Source organism: Siniperca chuatsi, linkage group LG11 (assembly GCF_020085105.1).
Source record: "Siniperca chuatsi isolate FFG_IHB_CAS linkage group LG11, ASM2008510v1, whole genome shotgun sequence".
NCBI lineage: Eukaryota > Metazoa > Chordata > Actinopteri > Centrarchiformes > Sinipercidae > Siniperca > Siniperca chuatsi.
The window spans coordinates 5,818,755-5,842,525 of NC_058052.1; the positions used below are offsets into that span (position 1 = coordinate 5,818,755).

Consider the following 23,771-nt stretch of genomic DNA (forward strand, 5'->3'; position numbering starts at 1 on the left):
AGGCACACACTGGTTTGTATAAGGTCCCACAGTTAACAGTGCATGTCAGAGCACAAACCAAGCCATGAAGTCCAAGGGATTGTTTGTAGACCTCTGAGACAGGATTGTATCGAGGCACAGATCTAGAGAGGGGTACAGAAACATTTCTGCAGCATTGAAGGTCCCAATGAGCACAGAGACCTCCATCATCTGTAGATGGAAGAAGTTTGGAACCACCAGGACTCTTCCTAGAGCTGGCTGCCTGGACAAACTGAGCAATCGGGGGAGAAGGTCCTTAGTCAGGGAGGTGACTAAGAAAATTCTCTGGTCTGATGAAACAAAGATTGAACTCTTTGGCCCGAATGGCAAGCATCATGTCTGGAGGAAACCAGTACGATCCCTACAGGGAAGCATGGTGGAGGCAGTATCATGCTGTGGGGATGTTTTTCAGCGGCAGGAACTGGGAGACTAGTCAGGATCGAGGGAAAGATGAATGCAGCAATGTACAGAGACATCCTTGATGAAAACCTGCTCCAGAGCGCTCTGGAACTCAGACTGGGGCGAAGTTTCCTCTTCCAACAGGACAACGACCCTAAGCTCACAGCCAAGATAACAAAGGAGTGGCTACGGGAACTCTGTGAGTGTCCTCGAGTGGCCCAGCCAGAGCCCAGACTTGAACCCGATCGAACATCTCTGGAGAGATCTGAAAATGGCTGTGCAGCGACGCTCCCCATCCAACCTGATGGAGCTTGAGAGGTCCTGCAAAGAAAGAATGGGAGAAACTGCCCAAAAATAGGCGTGCCAAGCTTGTAGCATCATACTCAAAAAGACTTGAGGCTGTAATTGGTGCCAAAGGTGCTTCAACAAAGTATTGAGCAAAGGCTGTGAACACTTATGTACATGTGATTTTTTTTTCTACTGTTTTTTATATTTTTAATTATTTTGCAAAGATTTCAAACAAACTTCTTTCACGTTGTCATTATGGGGTATTGTTTGTAGAATTTAATGCCTTTAGGAATAAGGCTGTAACATAACAAAATGTGGAAAAAGTGAAGCGCTGTGAATACTTTCTGGATGCACTGTAAGGGTAGGCTTGTTGTAGGTAAAACTCCAATGCAAAAAACGCATGGATCACATATCATTGTCCGCTATTCTTATGATCATGGACAGTATGAACAGTTTTTTGTGAATATAAACTATTAATATAAACATTTTAGTGCATTAAACTGACTAAAAACTGTTAAAAAGCTCTTCATCCTGCAGCCCAAGGGAGTCAAACTGGATTTGTGCTGCTATTGTAGAGTTTTTATACTTAAATGCTTGCAAAATGGTCTAAACAGCTCTGAATTCTTACATGACTGAAAGTGAAACTCCAATCAAACTGTCTTGTCAGTATCACATACTCACCACCTGTAAAATTGAAAGCTGCAGTTTCAGCTTGAATAGATTACAATATATTGCAGTGATGACCATAAACAGCATACTGATGGACAGCACAGAAGTGGATTTTGCTGTAGGAGGGATTTCATATGTCTTGATGGACGCTTGGATACTTTTTTTGTTTTGTTTTTGGGTTTGTTACATTGCCCACAAAGAGCTCCTATTTATTGGGGGCCCTTAGCAGAATGGAATCAGAGATTTGCTTAAAGATATTTGAGAAAAGTTGCTAATGTAGCATGTGCAAATGATCATTAAAATGCTAAAGAATCAAATAAAATGAAAAAACTTTTTTTGAAAACAAAATTTCAGCGACTGTCTGGATTTGTTAAGTGTTGAATGGGAGAGTTGCTTGTTCATTCACAGATATGAATTTGGTTTTGCTGCATGTCATCTCCTCTCTCCTCCCTTTACATGTCTGATATCAACTGTAACTGGCCTACAGTCAGACTGATTCTGAGTTACGTGCTGTAACCATTTCTTGGTGACTTCCTGGAGTCATCACTGTGAGTTTGCTAAGCAGAAATTCCGGGAAGTCATTACTAAGAAATAGTCAAGCAAACCACAACTTGTTGTTTTTACACTTTTGTTTTTTTTGGCCAAGCTAGCTCTTTCTCTATTCCACTTTTTCTAGTCTTTGTGCTAAACGAAGCACCGTCATCTGCCTGTAACTTCATATTTAATGGACAGATATTATGATATGAAAGTGGTGTCGATCTTCTAACTCTTAGCAAGAAAGCAAATGAGCTTATTTCCCAAAATGCCAAACTATTCCTTTAAAGCTGTCATACAGTCAGTTACATTACTAAACCAGTTGTATACACATACATACACGTACATATACATATACATACAATCAGTCTGTGAGAAAAAAAGGCTCACAGATTGAACTGAAAAAGGTTGTCAGATTTAAAGACAGCCCAGGGACGTCACGAAACTCACAAAAGCGTGGTGGTGTTCCTAAAACAATGCCCATAAATTCTTTCTAGTTGCTTTTGGGAGCACATTATTTCAGACTGATATCAGTTCAGCTGTGCAGTCTTATCCTCAAAGTGTTCCTGATCACATGCTTCTCTGCTATAAATGCTGCCACAGCCCAGGGCAATGCATACTCCAGTGTAACCAGTCCTCCCAGGTTGTACCTATAACCTGAGTAGTCCCAGGGACAGGCCCCCAGCAGCCTCAGCCCTGCCCCCCAGCTGAACTCCCATAGGTAGATGAACACCGTGTAGGCCGTAAGACGCACTGGCAGTGGGTGATGCTGATCCAGCAGCCGGGATCTCAGGCTCTCCATGAAGTAGATTGCGGTAGCGTACATAGGCAGCGCCCAAAGGCTGCTGTGACCCGCCAGCCTCCTGTCGTGGGTGCTGCACCAGTCCCACACAGCAGTGAAGGCCACCTCACAGAAACAGCCATGCAGTGCGTACACATAGAGGCGAACTACAGCAGAGAGAGGACAACTTGAGACGCTCCCATGTGGCTTTGCTGGTGCTTCATCTTCAACACCGGTACCTGTCACAAAGAAACTGTAATTACTGTATGGTTATGGCCCATTTGGAGAGTAAGATATCCAAAATGTGCGAAAAGTGTTCACAAAAACAAACATGATGAAGCTATTAAATAACCTTAGCAAAGATTCTTTATAGTTTAGAGTGAAGGGATGAACTTCAGGCCTATAAATTTGATCTAGGGAAAAAAGAAAATTAGCCAAACAGTAACAATTACCATCCCATTACCACATTAAGTGCAGAGGTTACAATGATACATTTCTGTTGCGATGCCTATTATTGCTAAATTTCCATTCTTTAATGAATACCATTTAATATGTAACAAAGTAAACTTCTTAAAGTAATTTTAACTTAGTAACTTATTCGCTTTTTTGCTGAGACTTAGATGGATGACTTTGATGGATATTTTTTGGCCGGGAGCGGTAACTTCCTGAAATCAAAAAGTTACTATGCCCAGGCCCAGCCAAAAAATAGTTTGACACACAACCCCACACACATTTTTATTCTACGGTTTTTGTACAGATTAAACATTCAAGATATGTTAATTTGTGACCTTTAGAGGAGCTGGATTTTGTTACCTTTGGACAGAGCCAGGCAAGCTGTTTGCCTCCGTTTCCAGTCTTTATGATAAGCTAAGCTATCCAGCTGCTGGATCCAGCTACATCTTTACGGTACAGACATGAGAGTGGCATCAATCTTCTCATCTAATTCTTGGCAGGAAAAAGTGAATAAGAGTATTTCCTAAAATGTTGAACTATTCCTTTAAAGCTAGGGTAGGTAACATTGGAGAAACTAGAAAGAGAAGAGCTAGATTTTGAAAGTAGTATCCAACCGAAAAAAATCCTACCCCCTCCCTTCAGGTCTCCCTCCAAAGCTACTCCCCCAAAACACATTTTCATGCGCAATGAGTGCACGGGCAGAGTGAGCGCAGGTAGACAGGCAGGTAGGTTTATAGGTAGGCCAGCCAGTCATTTAGCCAATCATTTCATTCGGGCCGAATCAGGGGTGAAAGTAGACTGAAGTTCTTGCCGGTACTACTACCCAAACCTTCATCGCTTCATGTTGTTCTCCTCCTGCCCCCAACTTCATGCATCCCTGAACACAAGCATTGCATTTTTTAATGGAGCAGTGTGCAGGATTTATTGGCGTCTAGTGGTGAAATTACAGTTTGAATACCGCTCGCCTCACCCTCCCCTTCTAAGTGTGTAGGAGAAACTACGATGGCCGCGAAACTCGCAAAAAACGCAAAAGGCCCAATCTAGAGGCAGTGTCACCCACCCACCCACCCAACAACGATGTTATCATCCATCGCAATGTTTCACTGTGGACATCCTCATATGCCAATTTGGTAGACATCGCCCAACCCTACTAGGAGTAAAACCTAAGAAGCGTCCAAGAAAAGTTTCTGATGCGCCAAGTAAAAAAGAAAAAAAGAAAGAAAGCGATTGACGGCGAGGACAAACACGGATAGCCACTGGTGTAGCTTTACCTTTTCCTTGTTGGAGAGTACTGAGACAAAGGACTGAGGGCAGACACAGATGTCACATTACTGCTCTTGGACAGGTTGGTAAAATATTTGGAGTAGGCGATGTAGCTATTACATTTACTCTACCTAAATAATGGATTATTGTCATGGAACTGTGGAAATTTCTCTGTATTTTTGCAACTATTTTTGAACACAAGCCTGGTGCGAGCTCAATGTAGGCATACATCACAAGCACGCATCGACAGTGTTTGTGTAATTACTCGCACTGTAATTACTGTAATTAGACAAAAGGTCTGCACTCCAGCTTTAAAACACACATAAGTAAAAGTGAAATTACTGACTACTACAGGAAATGCAAAACTGTTTCAGTGACAGGTGTTGCCCAATCGGTACATTTTTGACCATATTAATCTGAGATATAGTTACACATGTAAATGAAAAGTTATACTTGAAAAAAGAATGCGTGTTTCTCAGCTGATCATAATTCAAATCATAGCCCTATGAACCTCAATTATTGTGGGAGTGATAGCAGTTTGCAATCCTGTGCTTTGAGTTTTAGTAGGGGGACCACAGGTTTGTGTGCATTGGGATTATGAGTTGTTGCTTCCCCTTTTGTTTTCGTCCATGAATGTGAAACATGGTGATCAAAACTGGTGCGTAAGAAAACCAATAATTAAGTAGATAACTGCTGCAACAAGTAATCAATAATGAGATGTATATTGTTATAGAAAAGTCACAACTATTGGATAAAGCGGTGTTGTTTGCGACATGTTTGCATTATTGACTCTGTTAACCACGAAATTCTCCAGTCTAAATAACAAATCTTCAATTTTTAATTTCTACTTGCTTTTAAAGGGGTGGAATCATACCTCTTAAACCAATCTCTTTATAGAGAAAACGCAGTGTTTCCTATGAATCTATCATGTGTTACAGCATTTGTTTTACCATAAGCTTCAGTTTAAACAAACAAATATATTAAATAGTTATATTAAACTTTTATACAATTTTGACAGGTAATATTTAGGCCCTATTTCTTTTTGGAAGAGCCCATCTTTTTTTCTAGATTTTCTTCCCCACATTATAATACCCCCGGTGCGTATACAGTCCTGTTTCATCCCTCCTCCACGGGACAAACACCGTAGTGTACATGCTCTAATGTGGATTAACAGGCTAATAGCCCAGCTCAGTGAGTTAAAGGCTTGGAAAATCTTCAACAGCTTTTCATTCTGCACTATAAAAAAATGTACCAATGCCATATCAACTTGGTGACTGTCCCTGTCATTAAATTCTCCTCAAAATAAAATAGTCATTTATATAATACACAATAATAGAAAATAAACAGTAACAATTCTCACCTCGGTCATTACTACCTTGCGTTCTCCTCGCATTTAGTTTTATCGTCTCCATCCCTGGGCAGCATACAGGTCTCTGTGCCTTTGTAATCCCTCTGCTTCCCTGTGTGTGTGTGTGTGTGTGTGTGTGTGTGTTTGTGGCTAAACATTAAGCGGCTCGGTGTTATCAGAGTGAGACAGTGATATCTCTGTCACAGGCTGAGGTCGTGAACCAAGGGACAGACCCAGGAAGCAAACACCTGAGGAAAATATTTCTGTGTGCATGTAGTACCAATAAAAGTATTGATCTCACAGTGGATGAATGGTTTCTTTTAAGCATACAGTAAGTACGCAAATGTATTGATGTGTGTTTTTGGAGGGAAACTTGGAGGTTATCAGTGAACCACAGAAGCTGGGTGTATCAGAGAAGATGCCAAGAATTTACACATATCAATCGACAAGACACTGTACAGTGTATTTCTTTACAAACATTTTAAACTATTTTATAACAATAGTTTTCAAATTTTGGTTCCTAACCTACCAGCAGATGTGATACATTTTGGACATTTGCAAGGTCATATTTCAGACAAAAGAATATTTCTACTACATAAATATTCGTTTTGTGATAATTAAGGCAGAAAAAAATCTGGGAAAAAATTATTCAAAAGGTTGTGAATGTTATTTATGAATGTACAAATAACACAAACATTATCATAAGAGTGATATGTTTGAGTTGCAAAGTTATTGCAGGTCTTTCGGTTTTGGCTGCAGTAAAGATATGTACGACACCAGATTGTTAGTAGTCATTCATCTGCAGTTATAAAAATGAGTAACTAGAATTTACTCACTAAGCACTTACAGCAAGACTTGTGCTGAGAAAGCAGCCAACACACATATAAACACACGCTGTATAATGGATGCAGAGCTCTACCAGTACAGTTTCACTCATGCACAGCATGCAATGTAACCATAAAGTGTCTCTGAAAGCAGATGTCGGTCCTGACGTGGTGCCACTGCTTAGTCCTGTGTGTTTGTTTTGTGCGTACTCTAATAAAACAGTTGGATGAATGGCGGACCTGTAGATCAGAGTCCAGTGATTCTAGTAAACACACCTTTAGGGCTTGGAAGGGGGACTGCGCCGCTGTATGGGAGTCAATGACCATAAAGTTATCGAGCTGACAAAGGTCGGACAGCGAAGAGCTCGGCTGACTCTGTGTGTGTGTGTGTGTTGCATTGTTGCATACTGAATTGTCACCAAAGAAAATTTGGCTAGGGAAATTAACATGTTCTCTCTCAGTAAGCACAGAGAGCCTTCACTCACTGCCCTTTTCAAATCACTTATGATCAATGTTGAGTCCGTTTGGTATGGGAAACTGAATGGACTCAAATTAGATTGAAATCACAGTTCTTCTATTGTTTTCAGAAAGCACACCTCATGTCTGCAAAACTCTACTGATCTCCTGCAAAATGAAACACACACACCATCATCTTATCTGGTTAAATAAAGGTTTAATAATTATGAAAAAATATGATTACTAATACATTTCTAAAAACCAATTGAACATTGATGTGCTCAATATAAAACACTATCATGAATGGAAAACACTAGTATGAATGCCTTATCATGAAATGTAATGGGTCTTTTGCACGTCTAGTGTTACACTTACTACATGTACAGTAGTCTTTATTTTCCCAAAACACTGTCTACATCCCAACATACACACAGCTGGATGTGTAAAGTGTTCTAGTAGAAAATACAATAGAAAATTGTACTGTATACACTACACTGTATACAGTAATGAGATGTGATGAAATGACATGACATTGATGTGAGATAAGATGAAATGGGTCAAAATGAGGTGAGGTGGTGTTACAAAATCCAAAATAAGATAAGATGAGATAAGATGAGGTTGGATAGGATTACATGAGGATTTGAGATCAGGTGAGAGGAGTTGGGTTGCACAGGTATGATGAGATGACCTGAGACGGGTATAATGGGTTGAGGTGAGGTAGATGAGATGTGTTTAAATGAAATGAGATAATTCGAGATGAGCTAAGATGAAATGAAATATGATACAATCAGTCCAGAAGTGGCCAGGTGACACTAAATAAGACACTTGATGTGACACTTCGAAACCGAAATTAAGTTCAGTGCAAGTCCACACACAAAAAGTAGCTAAAATAGTTATGCACTAGTTATACACTGGCTAATGCTTGTAAACTAAAACACTGGAGAGGGTTAAAAGTACGGAAAAGACTAGTATTTGACATGACTAGTGATTAGTTTGGAGTAACTAAGTGTTTTTTATTTTACGAGGGAATTAAGTATTAACCTCTCATGAATGCTATCGCACTGCTTATTTAAACCACAGTATGTGTATTTATATTTTAGTCTGTGTAATGCCCCTAGATGATGACAGCAATGCTACAGGGGAGTGCCCTGACTGGTGCAAAGTACAGGGAGCTTTGTTGTAACATCCATAACATCAGAATAAATACAGTGACCAGTGGAGTTCCTGCAAATGTTCAATATTCATGGATGTGAATGTCAATAAAAGCAGTAAAATGTAAGTGTGTGCGTTAATTTGTTGGCATTCACTGTACCTATTTCTTTCTATATAGGATGTCTACTGATGCTATTCTCAGAGGTGTTTATGATAATGAAGGGATAACAAAATGCTATTGTATTATATTTTATTAAATGTTTATCAAAGGCAAAAAACAATACATAGCTCTTGAAATATAATTAATTAGGATTTGGGCTGTTGATATTAACCATTCAGAAGCGAAAGTCAAATTATATCTCATTACTAATGGGTAGGTATTACATTGACAGGGTTGCTTCTTCTTAATAACATCTTATTATTGAGCTATGATGAAATGAAATATGATACAATCAGTCCAGAAGTGGCCAGGTGACACTAAATAAGACACTTGATGTGACACTTCAAAACCGAAATTAAGTTCAGTGGATGTGATGAAATGATATGAGACAGAAAAGGACCAGACCATATAGGGCAGACTGACACTTTATAATTTCATAACTAAGTGGAAATTCTGATGTCACTGCATGATAGTATAAAGGTCAGATATAAATTTTACATTTTACAAAATACAGCACAAATGGTAGTGTAAATTATTGCAATGGAAGTGTACCATTGGCAGTAGCTACTAGATATGCACTGATATGTACAGTACCTACAGTATACACCTATGCATATACAAGACTGGAATTACTGTTTAATATTAACACATATTATACAGTAGATACAAATGTATCAATGAAGTGAAATGTGTAAATGAGGATATTGATATACTTATGAACACAGAGGCAGAGTTTTTTTTTTATGTCAACATTAATAAAAGTATTAATGGAAGTGGGTGTGTGTATGCGTTATAAGTGTCATCACCGACAACAACAACAACAACTATCTCTGTCAAGAAATAATTGTCTCGCAATAATTTCTGTTTTTTAAATGATGAATTCTCATTCATCAATACAATATTCCCATAAAGGTTCTTTGGTATAAAAAGTAGGACAAAAAAGCGCAACAAACATGCAATTATGCAACATTATACAACTGTGATCCCAAATACCAGAAGTGATTGTCTTTTGTCAGTTTGTTTTCCCTGGAACCATCATGGCCATCCTCGTGTTGTGACATGCCCTCAGAGGAAGCCAGCTTTTATACAGAAGATCTTGTCCCACTAGATCACTTGAAACACTACTTGAAAGCGATTTGTACACGTTATTGCCTTTGTCTGCTGATAATCAATCAATAAGACAACTCTGACCTCTGAGAAGGAGGGTGTTCAGGTCTTTTAGAGGGAACCAAGGATTTCAGTGTTGACTGCTGGTGAGTGCTGGAAGTTAAACGTTTTCTGTACTGCACACTCATTTTGAGTTTAGACCTTTAAAAGACTGACAAAAGCGTTTTTACTATCATGATGTATCTCATGACTAACATCGCAATATGAAGGCAGTTGAACAATACAATGTTATATTTATATATGAAGTGATGTAGAGTATAGATAGGAAAAAGCAAAACTGTGTCGGCATACAATTTCACACATTTTATCATATATTGTTATAGCCCTGAAAGAATGTTGTGTTGTATGAAACAAGAACTTTGGCTTAAATGTCACTCTATGCTTTTTCAGGTAAAAATTGACAACACTGCTTTATCATATGGAAAGTTCGGATACATTTTTTTATAAAAAGTCTAAAATTGATTTTTAAGGTACATGGCACACGGGGACAGAAATTACTGTAGTTACAGACACACCTCCTTCTTGTCTTAAAAGAATAGTTTGACATTTCAGGAAATATGCCAATTTGCGTTCTTGCTGAGAGTTAGATGATAAGATCGGTACCACTCTCATGTCTGTACACTAAATATGAAACTGCAGCCAGTAGCCAGTTAGCATAGCTTAGCTGAAAGACTGGAAACAGGAAACAGGAGGAAACGGATTAAACATGAAATATAGCATTTTAATTAGTGAGCTTTGAAGTTGCCGGTAGGTGGATTTTGTTGCCTTCGGACAGGGCCAGGCTAGCTGTTTCCAGTCTTTATGCTCGGCTAAGCTAACTGGCTGCTGGCTGTAGCTTCATATTAAATGTACAGAAATGAGAGTGGTACCAGTCTTCTCATCTCACTCTTGGCAAGTTGGAAGCGAATAAGTGTATTTACATTTACATATATTCATTTAGCAGATGCTTTTGTCTAAACGTACAAATGATTTACAATCCAAGCCACAGCAGATCAAGGAGAAACCTTCGAGAATAAGCGCTGCAACACTCAGCGTGTATTTCCCAAAATTTTGAACTTTTGCTTTAACTATATGATCCATGAAATATCAAAGTCTAAAACGTTTTTCTCTCTCATTCTCTCCTCTGTGGAAGTTTCAAGAACATTAGATCTTCTGAAAATAAGAAGCAGTGGAAAAACCAGAGTGATCAGACTGCATTCATATCTGAAATGGAGTTGATGACTGGCACCAACGAGTCGATAAATGACACTACCATTTTCATGCATTGCCAACCCACCCAAGACCTTGGAACTTTGTTCCTGCTTTTTTTCATGATCATTGAAGTGATTGTGGGCCTGCCAGGAACCGTAGTAGCCTTGTGGATTTTCTGTTTCCGCATGAAATTTTGGAAACCCCACACTCTCTTTCTCTTTAACCTGGTTCTAGCTGACTTCCTGCTCCTCATCAGCGTACCCTTCCGCATCGACACCCACCTCCGAGGGGACTGCTGGGTGTTTGGACACGTCTGGTGCCGCATCAACCTCTTCATGCTGGCTGTCAATCGCTCTGCCAGTATTGCGTTCATGACAGCTGTGGCACTGGAACGCTACTTTAAAGTGCTCCATCCGCATCACTGCATCAGCCGTATGACTTTAACTCAGGCGGGTTGGCTCGCAGTCCTGATGTGGATTGCTGTGATCGCCCTTCGGATTCCGCTGGTGACCTACAACCTCCTCAACCAGAGTGGCACCGTCTCCCAGTGTCGCAGCTTCAACTCCTACATTGTAATCCCTTTGGCGATAAAGGTACACTACGTGGCCTTCACTGCAGAATTCTTCCTGCCCTGGTTCTTGTTGCTGTTCTGCTCAGCCCGGATTGCATGCTTCCTGCACAAACGGCAGATGGGCAGGCAGAAGAGGGTACGGAGGGCCATCCGAGCAGTAGGGGTGATCAGTTTGGTGTTCACCATCTGCTTCATGCCAAGTATTGTCACAGGCTTAGGCGGGATGTACATCAAGTATTTCTACCCCAAGGACGACACGTCCTACAATCTCATCACCCAGCTCTTTATGATGTGCATCGGCTTCACCTACCTCAACAGTGCTTTGGACCCTGTCATCTACTCTTTCTCTAGCTCCATGTTTCTTGATGCCCTCAAAAGCTCTTTCAGCTTTAAGAAAAAGAATGTCAGACCGGCCAACAACCCAGCTAGTAACTGCTGAAAGGCAGAAATAATAAAATATTACATATTTTTTCAAATGGATAGACTTCCCCAGAACAGGGTTGTAGGTTCAATCCTCAGATTGTTGAAGAATCTTGAGGGAGCTGCTGAACCACTCTGATAAGTGCATTGAGAACATTAACTATATGGCTAATGCTTGTAAACTAAAACACTGGAGAGGGTTAAAAGTACGGAAAAGACTAGTTTGTTTTCTCTTAGCTGATGTTCGTTTCCTATTCTATATTTGACATGACTAGTGATTAGTTTGGAGTAACTAAGTGTTTTTTATTTTACGAGGGAATTAAGTATTAACCTCTCATGAATGCTTTCGCACTGCTTATTTAAACCACAGTATGTGTATTTATATTTTAGTCTGTGTAATGCCCCTAGATGATGACAGCAATGCTACAGGGGAGTGCCCTGACTGGTGCAAAGTACAGGGAGCTTTGTTGTAACATCCATAACATCAGAATAAATACAGTGACCAGTGGAGTTCCTGCAAATGTTCAATATTCATGGATGTGAATGTCAATAAAAGCAGTAAAATGTAAGTGTGTGCGTTAATTTGTTGGCATTCACTGTACCTATTTCTTTCTATATAGGATGTCTACTGATGCTATTCTCAGAGGTGTTTATGATAATGAAGGGATAACAAAATGCTATTGTATTATATTTTATTAAATGTTTATCAAAGGCAAAAAACAATACATAGCTCTTGAAATATAATTAATTAAGATTTGGGCTGTTGATATTAACCATTCAGAAGCGAAAGTCAAATTATATCTCATTACTAATGGGTAGGTATTAAATTGACAGGGTTGCTTCTTCTTAATAACATCTTATTATTGAGCTACAGTACACTCTTTTGTTTCACTTCAGTCATAGTCATTTCATTCATATCTGTATCGCTGAGCAAATCAGAGATGTGGTCTGTGATTCGGATGTCTGGAGCCAGGTAAGGATTATAGTATAATTTGAAAATAATGTTAGTCATAGATACTTTATTACGTTCTTGGAGGATGTTCTTGTCCACAGTCACTTGCAGCTCTACACAGAGCACATCAATACAGCATGTACACATTAACAATACACAAGACATACGATGCTTCAGCACAGCTATTACAGTCAATACAATGAATATGCAAATGTTTGAAATGGACCAAAGGGTAATATGTGGCAGCATACCTGTGAAAGAGGGTAGGTAAACAGAAAGACAGAGAGACAGAAGGTAGATAGAAACAGATGGGGGACAAATCAAAGGAAAAACCTGAATAAAAGTGTTGAGAAACATATCATATGCAGATGCTTCTGTGCACCAGCGCTCACTGAATGGTTTGGTGAGTTTGAAAATGACGTGAATAAAATGCTACGGCCTTTACAGTCATCAGATCTCAACCCAGTTGGATCTCAACACCTTTGGAAGATTGTGGACCAACCTGTAAGACAATGCTCTCCACCACCATCACCATAACACCAAATGATATAAAATAAACTCTCATCTTCAGATCTGTTCAGCGATGTCTGTGACTGCCTCTGATGCTATATGTCCTTTTGTTATGTCTGGCTATGTTTGTTTTTCTTTCTATCTGCTGTACTCAGGTCTCTCTTGCAAAACAGATGGCGGAGGATGACACACTAGAAATAGTGAAAGTATTGGTAAAGGCAGCCTGCGCTGTTCGTCAATATTTCAACATTTGTGCTGTATAACAGTAAAGACTTTTATGTCTGTTGTGTCTTTGAGATTCACTTTTTCTGCAAGAAATGTTTTACTTTGAAAATATGACGGCCCATCTGTTTCCTCGTGTATCGCCGTGACAAAGAGCATGACATAATTGACCCATCTTCCTCTTACAACCCTAGCTGTAGCCTAGCTACTGGCAGTGGGGGACACGCTGTGAGGACATAGCAAGCCACTGTTGACATATTATTTTATTATATACATTGAAATATAAGCCTATTATGGCAATGCTCGTATTAGCATTTCTTTCTGCTCGGTAACCCTGCTGACATCTATTTATAGCGCTTCGGGTAACAGCTTAGCAGTCATTTCACTATTATTCAATCCACCATTGTCTTTTCGTACTTTCATATAAAATATAAACGTTGTCGTGAAGCTGGTGCAACGGCGTTAAAAGATAAACGAAACACGCAATATGTAAATAATTAGTTCAATGCCGTTTGTTTATAAACCCAACTGCGGGGAAAACGAAGTGAGCTCCAGTGGCGCAATCGGTTAGCGCGCGGTACTTATATGACAGTACATTGTAGAGCAATGCCGAGGTTGTGAGTTCGAGCCTCACCTGGAGCAGTCTTTTGATACTGAGCAACTGTATGTTTTACGCGAATCTACTTCATTTTGTATTACAAATACGAGAAATCCTATTCACAACGGAATACCGATAGTGTCTCATTTTGACTAAATCACCTCTTAACGAGAATAAGCACAGTTATACAGCTTTAAATATAAAATACAAGGGCATTCTTCCAAATAAATTGCAAGTCAGTAGGATTATTATAGTGATACCATAGAAACCATAAAAAAATGCCATAAAAGAGTGAGGTCACTTATATTCACTTACTATGGACACAAAGTCGGTACATAGACATTTAAAACATATTGGGAGGCAAATATATATACAAATATTTGTATATATACAAATAGAAAATATTTATATTTTCATATTTGAAACCCACATTTGTTTTTACCAACAAAGATATATTATCCATTATTTATATTAATATCTTGTGACAAACCTGAAACATCATAACATCATATTGTAGTAACATGGCATGTAAGATATGACTCAGTATTCTTTACAGTACAAACTCTTAAGTAGTATTTCAGCTTTACTGTAAACAGGGGGCAGTATGTCTCCATCTCTGAAAAGACCCAGTCTTTGAAAGTGTGGTGAAATAACACGCCACTCATACACTGTACTTACAGTAGGTTATATGCTGACTTCATATTTGCATCTTAAAATAATTATTTACAAATTGTTTAAAATGGATATCAGATTTGTAATGGATATCAAACCCCACATCTTGTATGGTGTGTGATTTGATTTACATTCACAAATAGTTAAAGATGGATATCAAAACTCACATCATGCCCAAAAATAATCTTTGAAGAAAAGAATACTTCAGGTCATAGATTTTCAAGTCAAAATATTTGTATTGTAAATTTGATACAGATAAAGTTTCGTCATTCCACACCTGCTTGTTTTCTGGCTTCAAACTGTTTCCAGGAGACTCAATTTTACCCTGGGACCCATTTTTCCAGTTCAAAATCAATAGCATATGGTCAAATTCATTTTCTAAACACTGTAACATGACAGAAATGCAAAAATTAATTATCATGCAAGTGATAAGATCATGAGTCAGTGTGAGAGAAAAGTGTTAATAATGACCTGACATGACACTTTGCAGGTCTGCCACTAGAGGTCATTGTTGTCCACTGTTTTGACTTGCTAGTGTTTTTTTTTTCTTCCGGTGACTGTTTGAATGTGACTGGCTGTGTCTGCTGTTTGAATGAAAACAGTTGGCTTTGCTTTTCCCGCTCTGTGTATTCCTTGTGCGTGTTCTCATCTCTCATACATGCAGTTACGTTTTACACAAGCTGACTTTATTATCTAGTGGGAAATGCCGCAAGACCTGCACATATGGATGTCTGAATAGGCTGTTTTTTAGTTTCATCAACATTTGTGTGTTGATAAAAATGTGATTTTTGGAGTTTGTCATCTGGTTGCTCCTGCATGTAAGTTAAACATGTAGGAATAATTTTTCATCTTGCCATGCTGCCCATTAAAACACTTAAGTACTGTAGGAGGAAAGTTATGAAGATATGAATGGTATTGTTTATGCATGAATGGAAAGATGGATATATATATATGGGTAGATATGATATGATTGAAACCTCAATTCAACACACACACTCACACACTGGTTTCAACAGTCTTAACCCCAAGATGGATGCATAAGATGCATATTATTGACTGTCACACGCTCCAGAACAGGGTTAATGTAGAAAACACGGCCTGCTGAGAGACTTCATCTTGCTCCATTATGATCACATGAGGCCAGATGCAATGTGCATGAGATCACCATTTTGCAATGGTCGGATGTGTCTGTGTGTGTTCATGGTGTTTGCGTGTATATGAGTGTTGGTTTGGAGTGCAAAGAGTACTTGATTACCCACTCAAGTAAGGAGTATTTATAGTTCACTCAAGTGTGGAATGGCAAAAGCTCACTTACACTCAAGACATTACCCTGCCTCTTCTGATCTAACAACCACACTGTCAGTTTTTCCTGACATTTTCATCCCTGTCCCTATCATCACTGTACAATACTTATTTGTCCAAACATGAGACTCTTTTCATTCTGCCAATGTTGTCTTTTCTCCTCCTCCTCCTCCTCCTCCCATAGCTGACTTTACTGGCTCCCAGCCTGAACCAGGCGTATCCTCTCAATATATACTTTATGTGTGTACATGTTAGAATAAATATGTAGCTATAGTGCAGTCAAAGTAAAATGGTGAGTAAAGTATGAATCAGTTATCATCATAAGATAATATCCATTAACACACAGCATCAGATGTGATTAGATTAGAGGAATTGTGATGCAGAAAAAAAGAAAAGAAAAAGAGAGTGCTAAAGCTAAGTCATTTTAAATTAAACCTATCACTCAGCATAGTATTTATAAAAGTCTTAGCATTTAGTATACATGGGGCCTACTGTCTTTCAATATATAGTGTATGCTAAAGTGTTATCATGCAGCTCTACTGTCACTCAACTTAGCATTTGCTAAAGTGTTAGCACGCAGCCTACTGTCTCTCACAGTATATGCTACAGTGTTCACATGGAGTCTATTGTCTGTCAATGCGGTGTTTTCAGAATGTTAGCATACAGTTTACTGGAGACTGGAGTCTTCTGTCTGTCAATGTAGTATAGCCAAAGGTACTGCGTTTACTGGCTCTCAACAAAGCATGATAAAGTATTAGCATGGAGCCTACTGTATCTCAGCCTAGTGTGTGCTAAAGTGTTAGCACGGTGTCGCTTCTCTCTCAACATAGCATATGCTAAAATATTATCGTGCTGTCTACTGTCTGTCAATGTAGTGTGTGCAAAAGTGTTAGCATGGAACCTACTGTCTCCCAACACAGTGTATGCTAAAGTGAACACACAGAGTCAACTTTATCTCAACATAGCACATTCTAAAGTGTTAACATGGAGCCTTGACTCTCAATTTATTGTATGCTAAATCTTCAGCTACATTTTGTGTCTATTTTCCCCTCACTTAACCAGCCAACCTACCAAAAACACGGGACAAGAATTTTTCCAAATCACGTTTTGTCTCAAATCCGAGCAATGTCTTGGTGACATTGTTTCCTCAAATAAAATGTAATAGGGCAGTGCACGGTGTACTAACAGTATACATACACAGACATCTTTTTTTGTTTTGTTTCTATTATGTCAGAACAACCTGTGCAGCATTATTAGATCAGGGGTTAGTATTGGTTATACAGTAAGGTTCATATCAACCAACACATTCCACTTGGGACACATTTTGTCAGTCTGTGAAATATGTGTGTCATCATGTCTTTAGTTGTGCAATAGCTATGGTTTGTTATGATTTGAATATACAGCCTGCTGACCCATTTTATTCTATTGGAGAGGGGTAATGAGGGTGTGTGTGCGTGAGTATGAGTGATAGTGTAATTAAAAGAGAGAAATGAGATGGGGCAAAATGTTTGATGGGAAAGGAAGAGTCGGAGAGTGTGTGACGATGAGCGAGAACCACGCAAATCATGTGTGTGACGAGGGAGAGACCTCAGAATAAACAGAACCCGAAGGCACCGTAACTGCGAGTCTGTAGGTGTTGTGGCAAGGCCTGTTCTCATATCTCTGCCGTGATCTGGCCTGCAGCATCAACCACCTCCTCTCATTATCCAGCCCTGTTCATGCACACACACCACTGCAAAAGAATGTAAATCAATATAGTTTTTTTCCATTAAAATATCCCATTAATCACCACTGCTTTTATTTGATAAATAAATACACTTGTCATGAATGCAAACCACCAGTGGTTATAATGAAGCCTTTATTTACCTGTTAAGACTACCAATTTTAGGTTAACTGCTTCCCACAAGAGCACTTTGTGTCAAAAGGTCTGTGGGAGGATATACGTGCATTGAAATTCCCTCAAAATTTTGCAAAAAAAACCCAGATATTGCAACTGTTTAGAGGTTGACCCACAACTTCAAGCTCTAATGCAGCATTTCAGTGTTTTGAAAGGCATCCTGCAACAGTATATTAAGATCTTTAGATCCAAGCCCGCCCCAGCCTGTTACTAACCACACAGCTATGTGTCACAAGCTATAATTCACATCTGTCTTTGGTTTGCACTGAGTGCTCACTCACTATCTAGCTGCCTGACAGCTCCCAGGCCCAGCTGTTATGTATTGTGGCCCGTAGGCTTTGCTCATTACGTGTGAAGGTATAATTATTATCATTATTGTTTTCTTTCCCTTCCACTGCTCTCTCAAGCCTGGAGCGACTTCACTGATGAAGCCTCTGTCAAGTTACCAAAAGGAAGTGATGTCATTTTGCATGGCCGCACACCACCAAACTTTGAGGTCAAAGGTGTGTCTCATCAGAAGGGGAGATGTATGTGTGTGTGTTCATGTGTATTGGATATGACCTACAGCCAGGGAGGGTGAGTAAGTTTTGAGAAAGATGTGTGATAATGTTTTGTTCCTAGGAAGCCAATTATGTGACTGTTCAACATGGGAAATGTGTGAATTTCAGGGTAATCTGTTGAAGAATTCCCATATGTGCCATTTACCTCAATTTAACCTCCACTTTCTCACACTTTATCATCATCATCTTTTAGCAGCAACTGGTCAGGTTAGCATTGTGTGTGTGTGTGTGTGTGTGTGTGTGTGTGTGGAGGATAGTTGTGTTCCAGGCAGTTCACACATGCCGACTCAAAAGCTGGGAGAGCAATAGGCTGCTATTCATTGTGAATGGGAGCTGCCTGATGAGCTACAGAGATTTAAAAGTCACTTAGCAGCAGAACAGGTCAGTCATCTTACTAGATACTAAAGTGTTAACATGCAGCCTACTGTCTGTCACAGTATGTGCTGCAGTGTTCGCATGCAGTCTATTGTCTGCCAATGTAAGGTTGTCACGATACCATAGTTTTAAACTTCGATACAATACTTGTATATATGATACTTGATACCTCTCTTTCTAGGCACACAAAACTTTGGGTTGAATATCTGTTTGTAGATCTGTTTTTTTTTTTTATAGCTTGGGTACTTTCGATACCATTGAATGCATAATTAACGGAGATCGAAAAAAGTAGCAACTTTTCGATATTTTTGACAACCAGTGATGTCAATATGGGGGACAGAGCTTTTGCTATCAGGGCCCCGAAGCTCTGGAACAACTTGCCCGAAGAAATTAGGTTGTCTGAGTCAGTGTCTTCGTTTAAGTCTCGTCTCAAAACACAATTTTATCTGAAAGCATATCCTGATTTTACCTGAACTGGCTGTTTATTTTACTGTTTATTTTATTGCTTTTCTGTATTTCATGTGTTTTATTTCTTTATATTTCGTCATTCACTGTGTTATTTTATTTTTCTTGTTGTGAAGCACTTTGTACTTTGTTTTGATAAGTGCTCTATAAATAAAGTTTTATTATTATTTATTATTTTCAAAATGCTAGCATAGAGTTTACTGTCTCTCAAAGCGCTGAGGTGTTAGCATGGAGTCTTTAGCATGGAATCTTCTGTCTGAGAAAAGCTCAACTTTACGCAAATGTCCTCTGATGCAATTCGAGCAACAACCATGCGAGAGCCCGTCGTGCTCGTTTTGATTCCCACAGAAACTGAAGTACAAAGTTGTTTACTATACGCTCCAAGGGAGGCGAGGTGCAGATACAGGACCGCAATGCCAATCAGTCTTGCCAGATCGGGTGTCATTGTTGTATTAAAACAGTTTCAACAACACGTACAGGAAATGAACTATGTCGAGTGTAGTATCGTGACTACGTCAGAAAACAAATGTTTAGTCGGAGCAGAGTGCTGAACACCACTCACCCACAGAGCTACAGATTCATGACCCTTTGGCAGGATGCTACAACCTATTCTACCTGTTATGGATCTGATTTGCTTAGGCAGTGTGTTGCTGGAGGCTGTTGAACGGCACTGCGTCAAAAGATGAGCAAGGACAAACTTTTATGCAGATACACACTATGTGTTTTTGCCTGAGCCCTCTACCTTGCAGCCTCAATGCCGTCGTCTCACTGAAATAAATGAGAAGGCTGTGTCTTGTGGAAAACGGCCTTACCACCCCATGTCAAAGACCTCTGCCAAAGTTCCACTAAGCAAGGCTTCTACCTACGGCACGCAGTGGTGGAAAGTAACTAAGTACTGTACTTGGGTACAAATCGGAGGTACTTTACTTTAGAGGGAAATATTTACTTTTTCCTGCACTGCATTTATTTGCCAGCTTTAGTTACTAGAACTTTGCAGACTAAGAGTTTACATACAAAACATGATAACAATGCATCATGTTTTACAAGTTCATCATTTTTTGAATGTAAAATATATTAAACTACCCAACAGTATATACAATAGTTCAAATCAGCTCCACCTCAACCAACTACAACAGTAAAATGCTAATTACACATGAATGCATCAGTAATAATAATCCAATAATCAGATATATATTAGTGAAACACTCACAGGGGTTATTTTTCAGCATTATGAGTACTTTTACTTTTGATACTTTAAGTACATTTTGCTGATAATACTTCTGTACTTGTACTTATATTTTCAATGCAGGCCTTTTATGTAATGGAGTATGTCCACAGTCTGGTATTGCTGCGTTAGAGACTAAAAGTGAATGAAAGGTTGCTGGTTACTGTGAGTTGTGCTGTGCGTCCTCACTCAGGAGTAATGAAAAGTGAGTACAGCAGCAGGTGGCAACTGGAAACTTGTACAGTTTTCCAAGTTTTCCATGTACTGAACACTGTGCTGAGCCAGACGGGCCAGATGCACTTAAGAAGTGGAGTATCTACAAGTGTGTGTGTGTGTCGAGGACAAGGGTGTGTAAGGCTAGTTGGCTGTCTTCCCTGCTGCACCTCCTTAACCTAATTAAACATCCATCCAACAGCTTGGCTCTTTTGCCAACTCCAATCACACACACAAACGAACACACACAGTCTTCCTGGAAATTACAGTGGATTTAAAGGATTTGCAGCACTTCACTCTTCATTTACGGACTCTTGGGTCAGATAAGCAACATGTTGTATGAATCAGTGTTTGTGTGAGTGTATAGGTACACATGAATGTATTCATTCCCTTGTTTTATTTCCAGGAAATTTGTACTTAAAACTTTACTACAAACTATTGCAGCGTCCAATAACTTCCAGGAAACTTGGACTTGAAACTCCCTACCTTATGCAACTTCCTATATCTTCCCAGCAGGGTTTAAGGCTTTTATTTGTCAAAGGAAAAAAACAGCATGGGGATTATTATCATCCCGGCCAGAGATTTTGTTTATATCCCAGCCTCCACCCCTCTCCCCTGGCCCAGCAGGGCCTGGTGAATGACCACATCCTCTACACACGCCTGCCCATCCAGATAGATGTCACAAATAATGGGGGGAGTGTTGGGAGTGTGTTTGATTTATGTGTGCGCAGAGCCCTCTGGAAGAGGAAGAGTGTGTGACCTGATGGAGGGCCAGGATCTCTAAAAGGGTCCTTCCTGAGAGTCTGAGCCAAGCAGCATTCTTGGCTGGACTGACCTGAACTCATCACAGAAAGCGAGAGGAGAGTTTTTATATGTTGTTAATACCACCGTGTATTTGTCTTGCTTTCAAGGTTGTCTCTCTCACTGTTGCTCTGTCTTTTCCCATGAACAGTCTGCATGTGCAAATAAACACACACACAAGTTCAACATCTCAAAATTTGACCATTCTTTAAAACATCTGCTTCTGCTACAACAGACACTGACATAAACACACACATATGTGCTTCCCTCTGGTCTCCATGACTTGTGTATTTGCTGCTTTGTTGCTACGACAAACACCATAATCTTCATTTTGGCATGAGCCAGGTGTGTTTCATCAATCCTCCAAATACTTAATATGGACTCAATGACTTATAATGCGTCCATTGTGTCTGTTTCTGCTCGCTGCATAACAATCGCAGTATGAGTCAGATATGGATGGTATAATTAACAGAATCGTGACCTTTGATAGAGGAAGCAGACTGTCTGATCCTGTGCCAGAGTGATTGTGTACTCTACCTGCTCGGCCAGCTTAACGTCACGGCGGCTGAAAAAGGAGGGAAGGATGTCTGATTTGTGTGTTTAGTTTGTGTGCGAGAGAATGTGTACATGTGTATTTGCTTGTGTATGAGTGTTTGTCTAGGCAAAGACGCTTGGCGTGTCTCAGTATATTTGATGTGTTTTTATGAATGAATGCATAATCTGGTTTTTCTCTGATGTGTATGTATATGTATTTTTGTGTGTTTGTGTAGTACAAATGACATCATAACTTTCTTTATAGTGAAGTTTCTCATTTTACAAGATATGAGAATTGATATTAGGCATATTATATTAGACATAACTAGTGTTGTTTTCAATTACACAAAACTATTTTTCACCAGGGCTGTGCTACTGACGATTTAATCAGTATTTTCCTTGAAGTCAACATTAAAGAACTTGAAGATCATCTGCATTTAGGAAACTCATTTATTTACTGTAGCTCACATTTTGTAGCTGCATTACTGATATATAGAATTACTTTATCATTATTCTAATTCATTCAAAAGTGGAATTATATATTATTGTGGTGACTGCTATGTAGTTGTCTACTTAAGGTAGGCTATATATCAGATATCTACATTTATCTGCAGATAGCTCCCAGTCTCCCTTTAGCTGCTGAGCTAATGTTAGCTCACATGCTAGTTTTACAGACAAACAGAATAAGCTCCTGCTCCTCAGCACTGAATGTCCAGAGATCCCAGTTAAGGCAGCGTGGTCAGCAACACTGGGGCCCCTCAGGGGACTGTCCTCTCTCCCTTCCTCTTCACCATCTACACCACAGACTTCAGCTACCACACAGAGTCCTGCCACCTTCAGAAGTTTTCTGATGACTCTGCTGTGGTGGGATGTGTCAGCGGTGGTGATGAGACGGAGTACAGGGCTGTGGTGGGTAACTTTGTTTCATGGTGCGAGCAGAACCATCTGCAGCTCAATGCAACAAAGTCAAAGGAGCTGATTGTGGATCTACGGAGGGCCAAGGCACCAGTGACCCCGGTTTCCATCCAGGGGGTCAGTGTGGACATTGTGGAGGACTACAAGTACCTGGGAGTACACTTGGATAATAAACTGGACTGGACCAGGAACACTCAGGCTGTTTACAGGAAGGGCCAGAGCCGCCTCTATTTTCTGAGGAGGCTGAGGTCCTTCAACATCTGCCGGACAATGCTGAAGATGTTCTATGAGTCTGTGGTGGCCAGTGCTATCCTGTATGCTGTTGCATGCTGGGGCAGCAGGTTAAAGGTAGCGGACGCAAACAGACTGAACAAACTGATCCGTAAGGCCAGTAACATTGTGGGGTGGAGCTGGACTCTCTGGCGGTGGTGTCAGAGAGGAAGATGCTGGCCAAACTACACGCCATCTTGGACAGTGTCTCCCACCCGCTCCATGACGTGCTGGCTAAACAAAGGAGCACCTTCAGTGGAAGACTCATCCCACCAAAGAGCACCACAGAGCGCCACAGGAAGTCATTCCTGCCTGTGGCCATCAAACTATTTAACTCCTCCCTCTAAGGATTAGTCTGTTTGACCCTAGGTCACTAAACTGGACATTGAGCATTACATCTTAATAATAATTGTGCAATATTCTGTTTACTACTCAAGTGCAATATTAGTTTTCCCTTGCTAGTTTTTCTTATTACTGTTACGGATATACCTCAATTACTCTCGACAGTACATGCACCTCCGCTTTTACTATTATTTATTACATAATTAGTGACATTGTATTTATAC

The 23,771-nt window shown here is 39.7% G+C and overlaps 2 protein-coding genes and 1 non-coding gene across 4 annotated transcripts; 2 read left to right on the top strand and 1 right to left on the bottom strand.

Moving 5' to 3' along the window:
* Positions 1-1,988: 1,988 nt before the first annotated feature.
* On the bottom strand, positions 1,989-5,948 carry LOC122884790 (transmembrane protein 229B-like). 2 transcript variants are annotated; one of them, XM_044215144.1, is made up of 2 exons: positions 5,781-5,948; positions 1,989-2,928 (listed from the first exon to the last, which is right to left on the bottom strand). In XM_044215144.1, the coding sequence occupies exons 1-2, from the start codon at positions 5,815-5,817 to the stop codon at positions 2,444-2,446; spliced, it is 522 nt and encodes a 173-aa protein (XP_044071079.1). In that variant the 5' UTR covers positions 5,818-5,948; the 3' UTR covers positions 1,989-2,443. The 2 variants fall into 2 exon arrangements, with proteins under 2 accessions (XP_044071079.1, XP_044071078.1); XM_044215143.1 differs by having other exon boundaries at positions 5,766-5,916.
* A 3,516-nt stretch (positions 5,949-9,464) lies between these two features.
* Positions 9,465-12,263, top strand: LOC122884456 (hydroxycarboxylic acid receptor 3-like). The gene is made up of 2 exons (XM_044214411.1): positions 9,465-9,598; positions 10,645-12,263. Exon 2 carries the CDS (start codon positions 10,721-10,723, stop codon positions 11,711-11,713), a length of 993 nt encoding a protein of 330 aa, XP_044070346.1. The 5' UTR covers positions 9,465-9,598; positions 10,645-10,720; the 3' UTR covers positions 11,714-12,263.
* Positions 12,264-13,926: 1,663 nt separating this feature from the next.
* Positions 13,927-14,020, top strand: trnai-uau. Its single transcript has 2 exons — positions 13,927-13,964; positions 13,985-14,020. It is a non-coding gene; the product is annotated as a tRNA-Ile (tRNA).
* The last annotated feature ends 9,751 nt before the right edge of the window (positions 14,021-23,771 follow it).

Coding starts and splice junctions, on each gene's coding strand:
- LOC122884790 (XM_044215143.1), bottom strand. CDS start 5,817: ATGGAGACGATAAAACTAAATGCGAGGAGAACGCAAGGTAGTAATGAC. Junction 2,929..5,765: donor GCAAGGTAGTAATGACCGAG/GTGAGAATTGTT, acceptor TCTTTGTGACAG/GTACCGGTGTTGAAGATGAA.
- LOC122884456 (XM_044214411.1), top strand. CDS start 10,721: ATGGAGTTGATGACTGGCACCAACGAGTCGATAAATGACACTACCATT.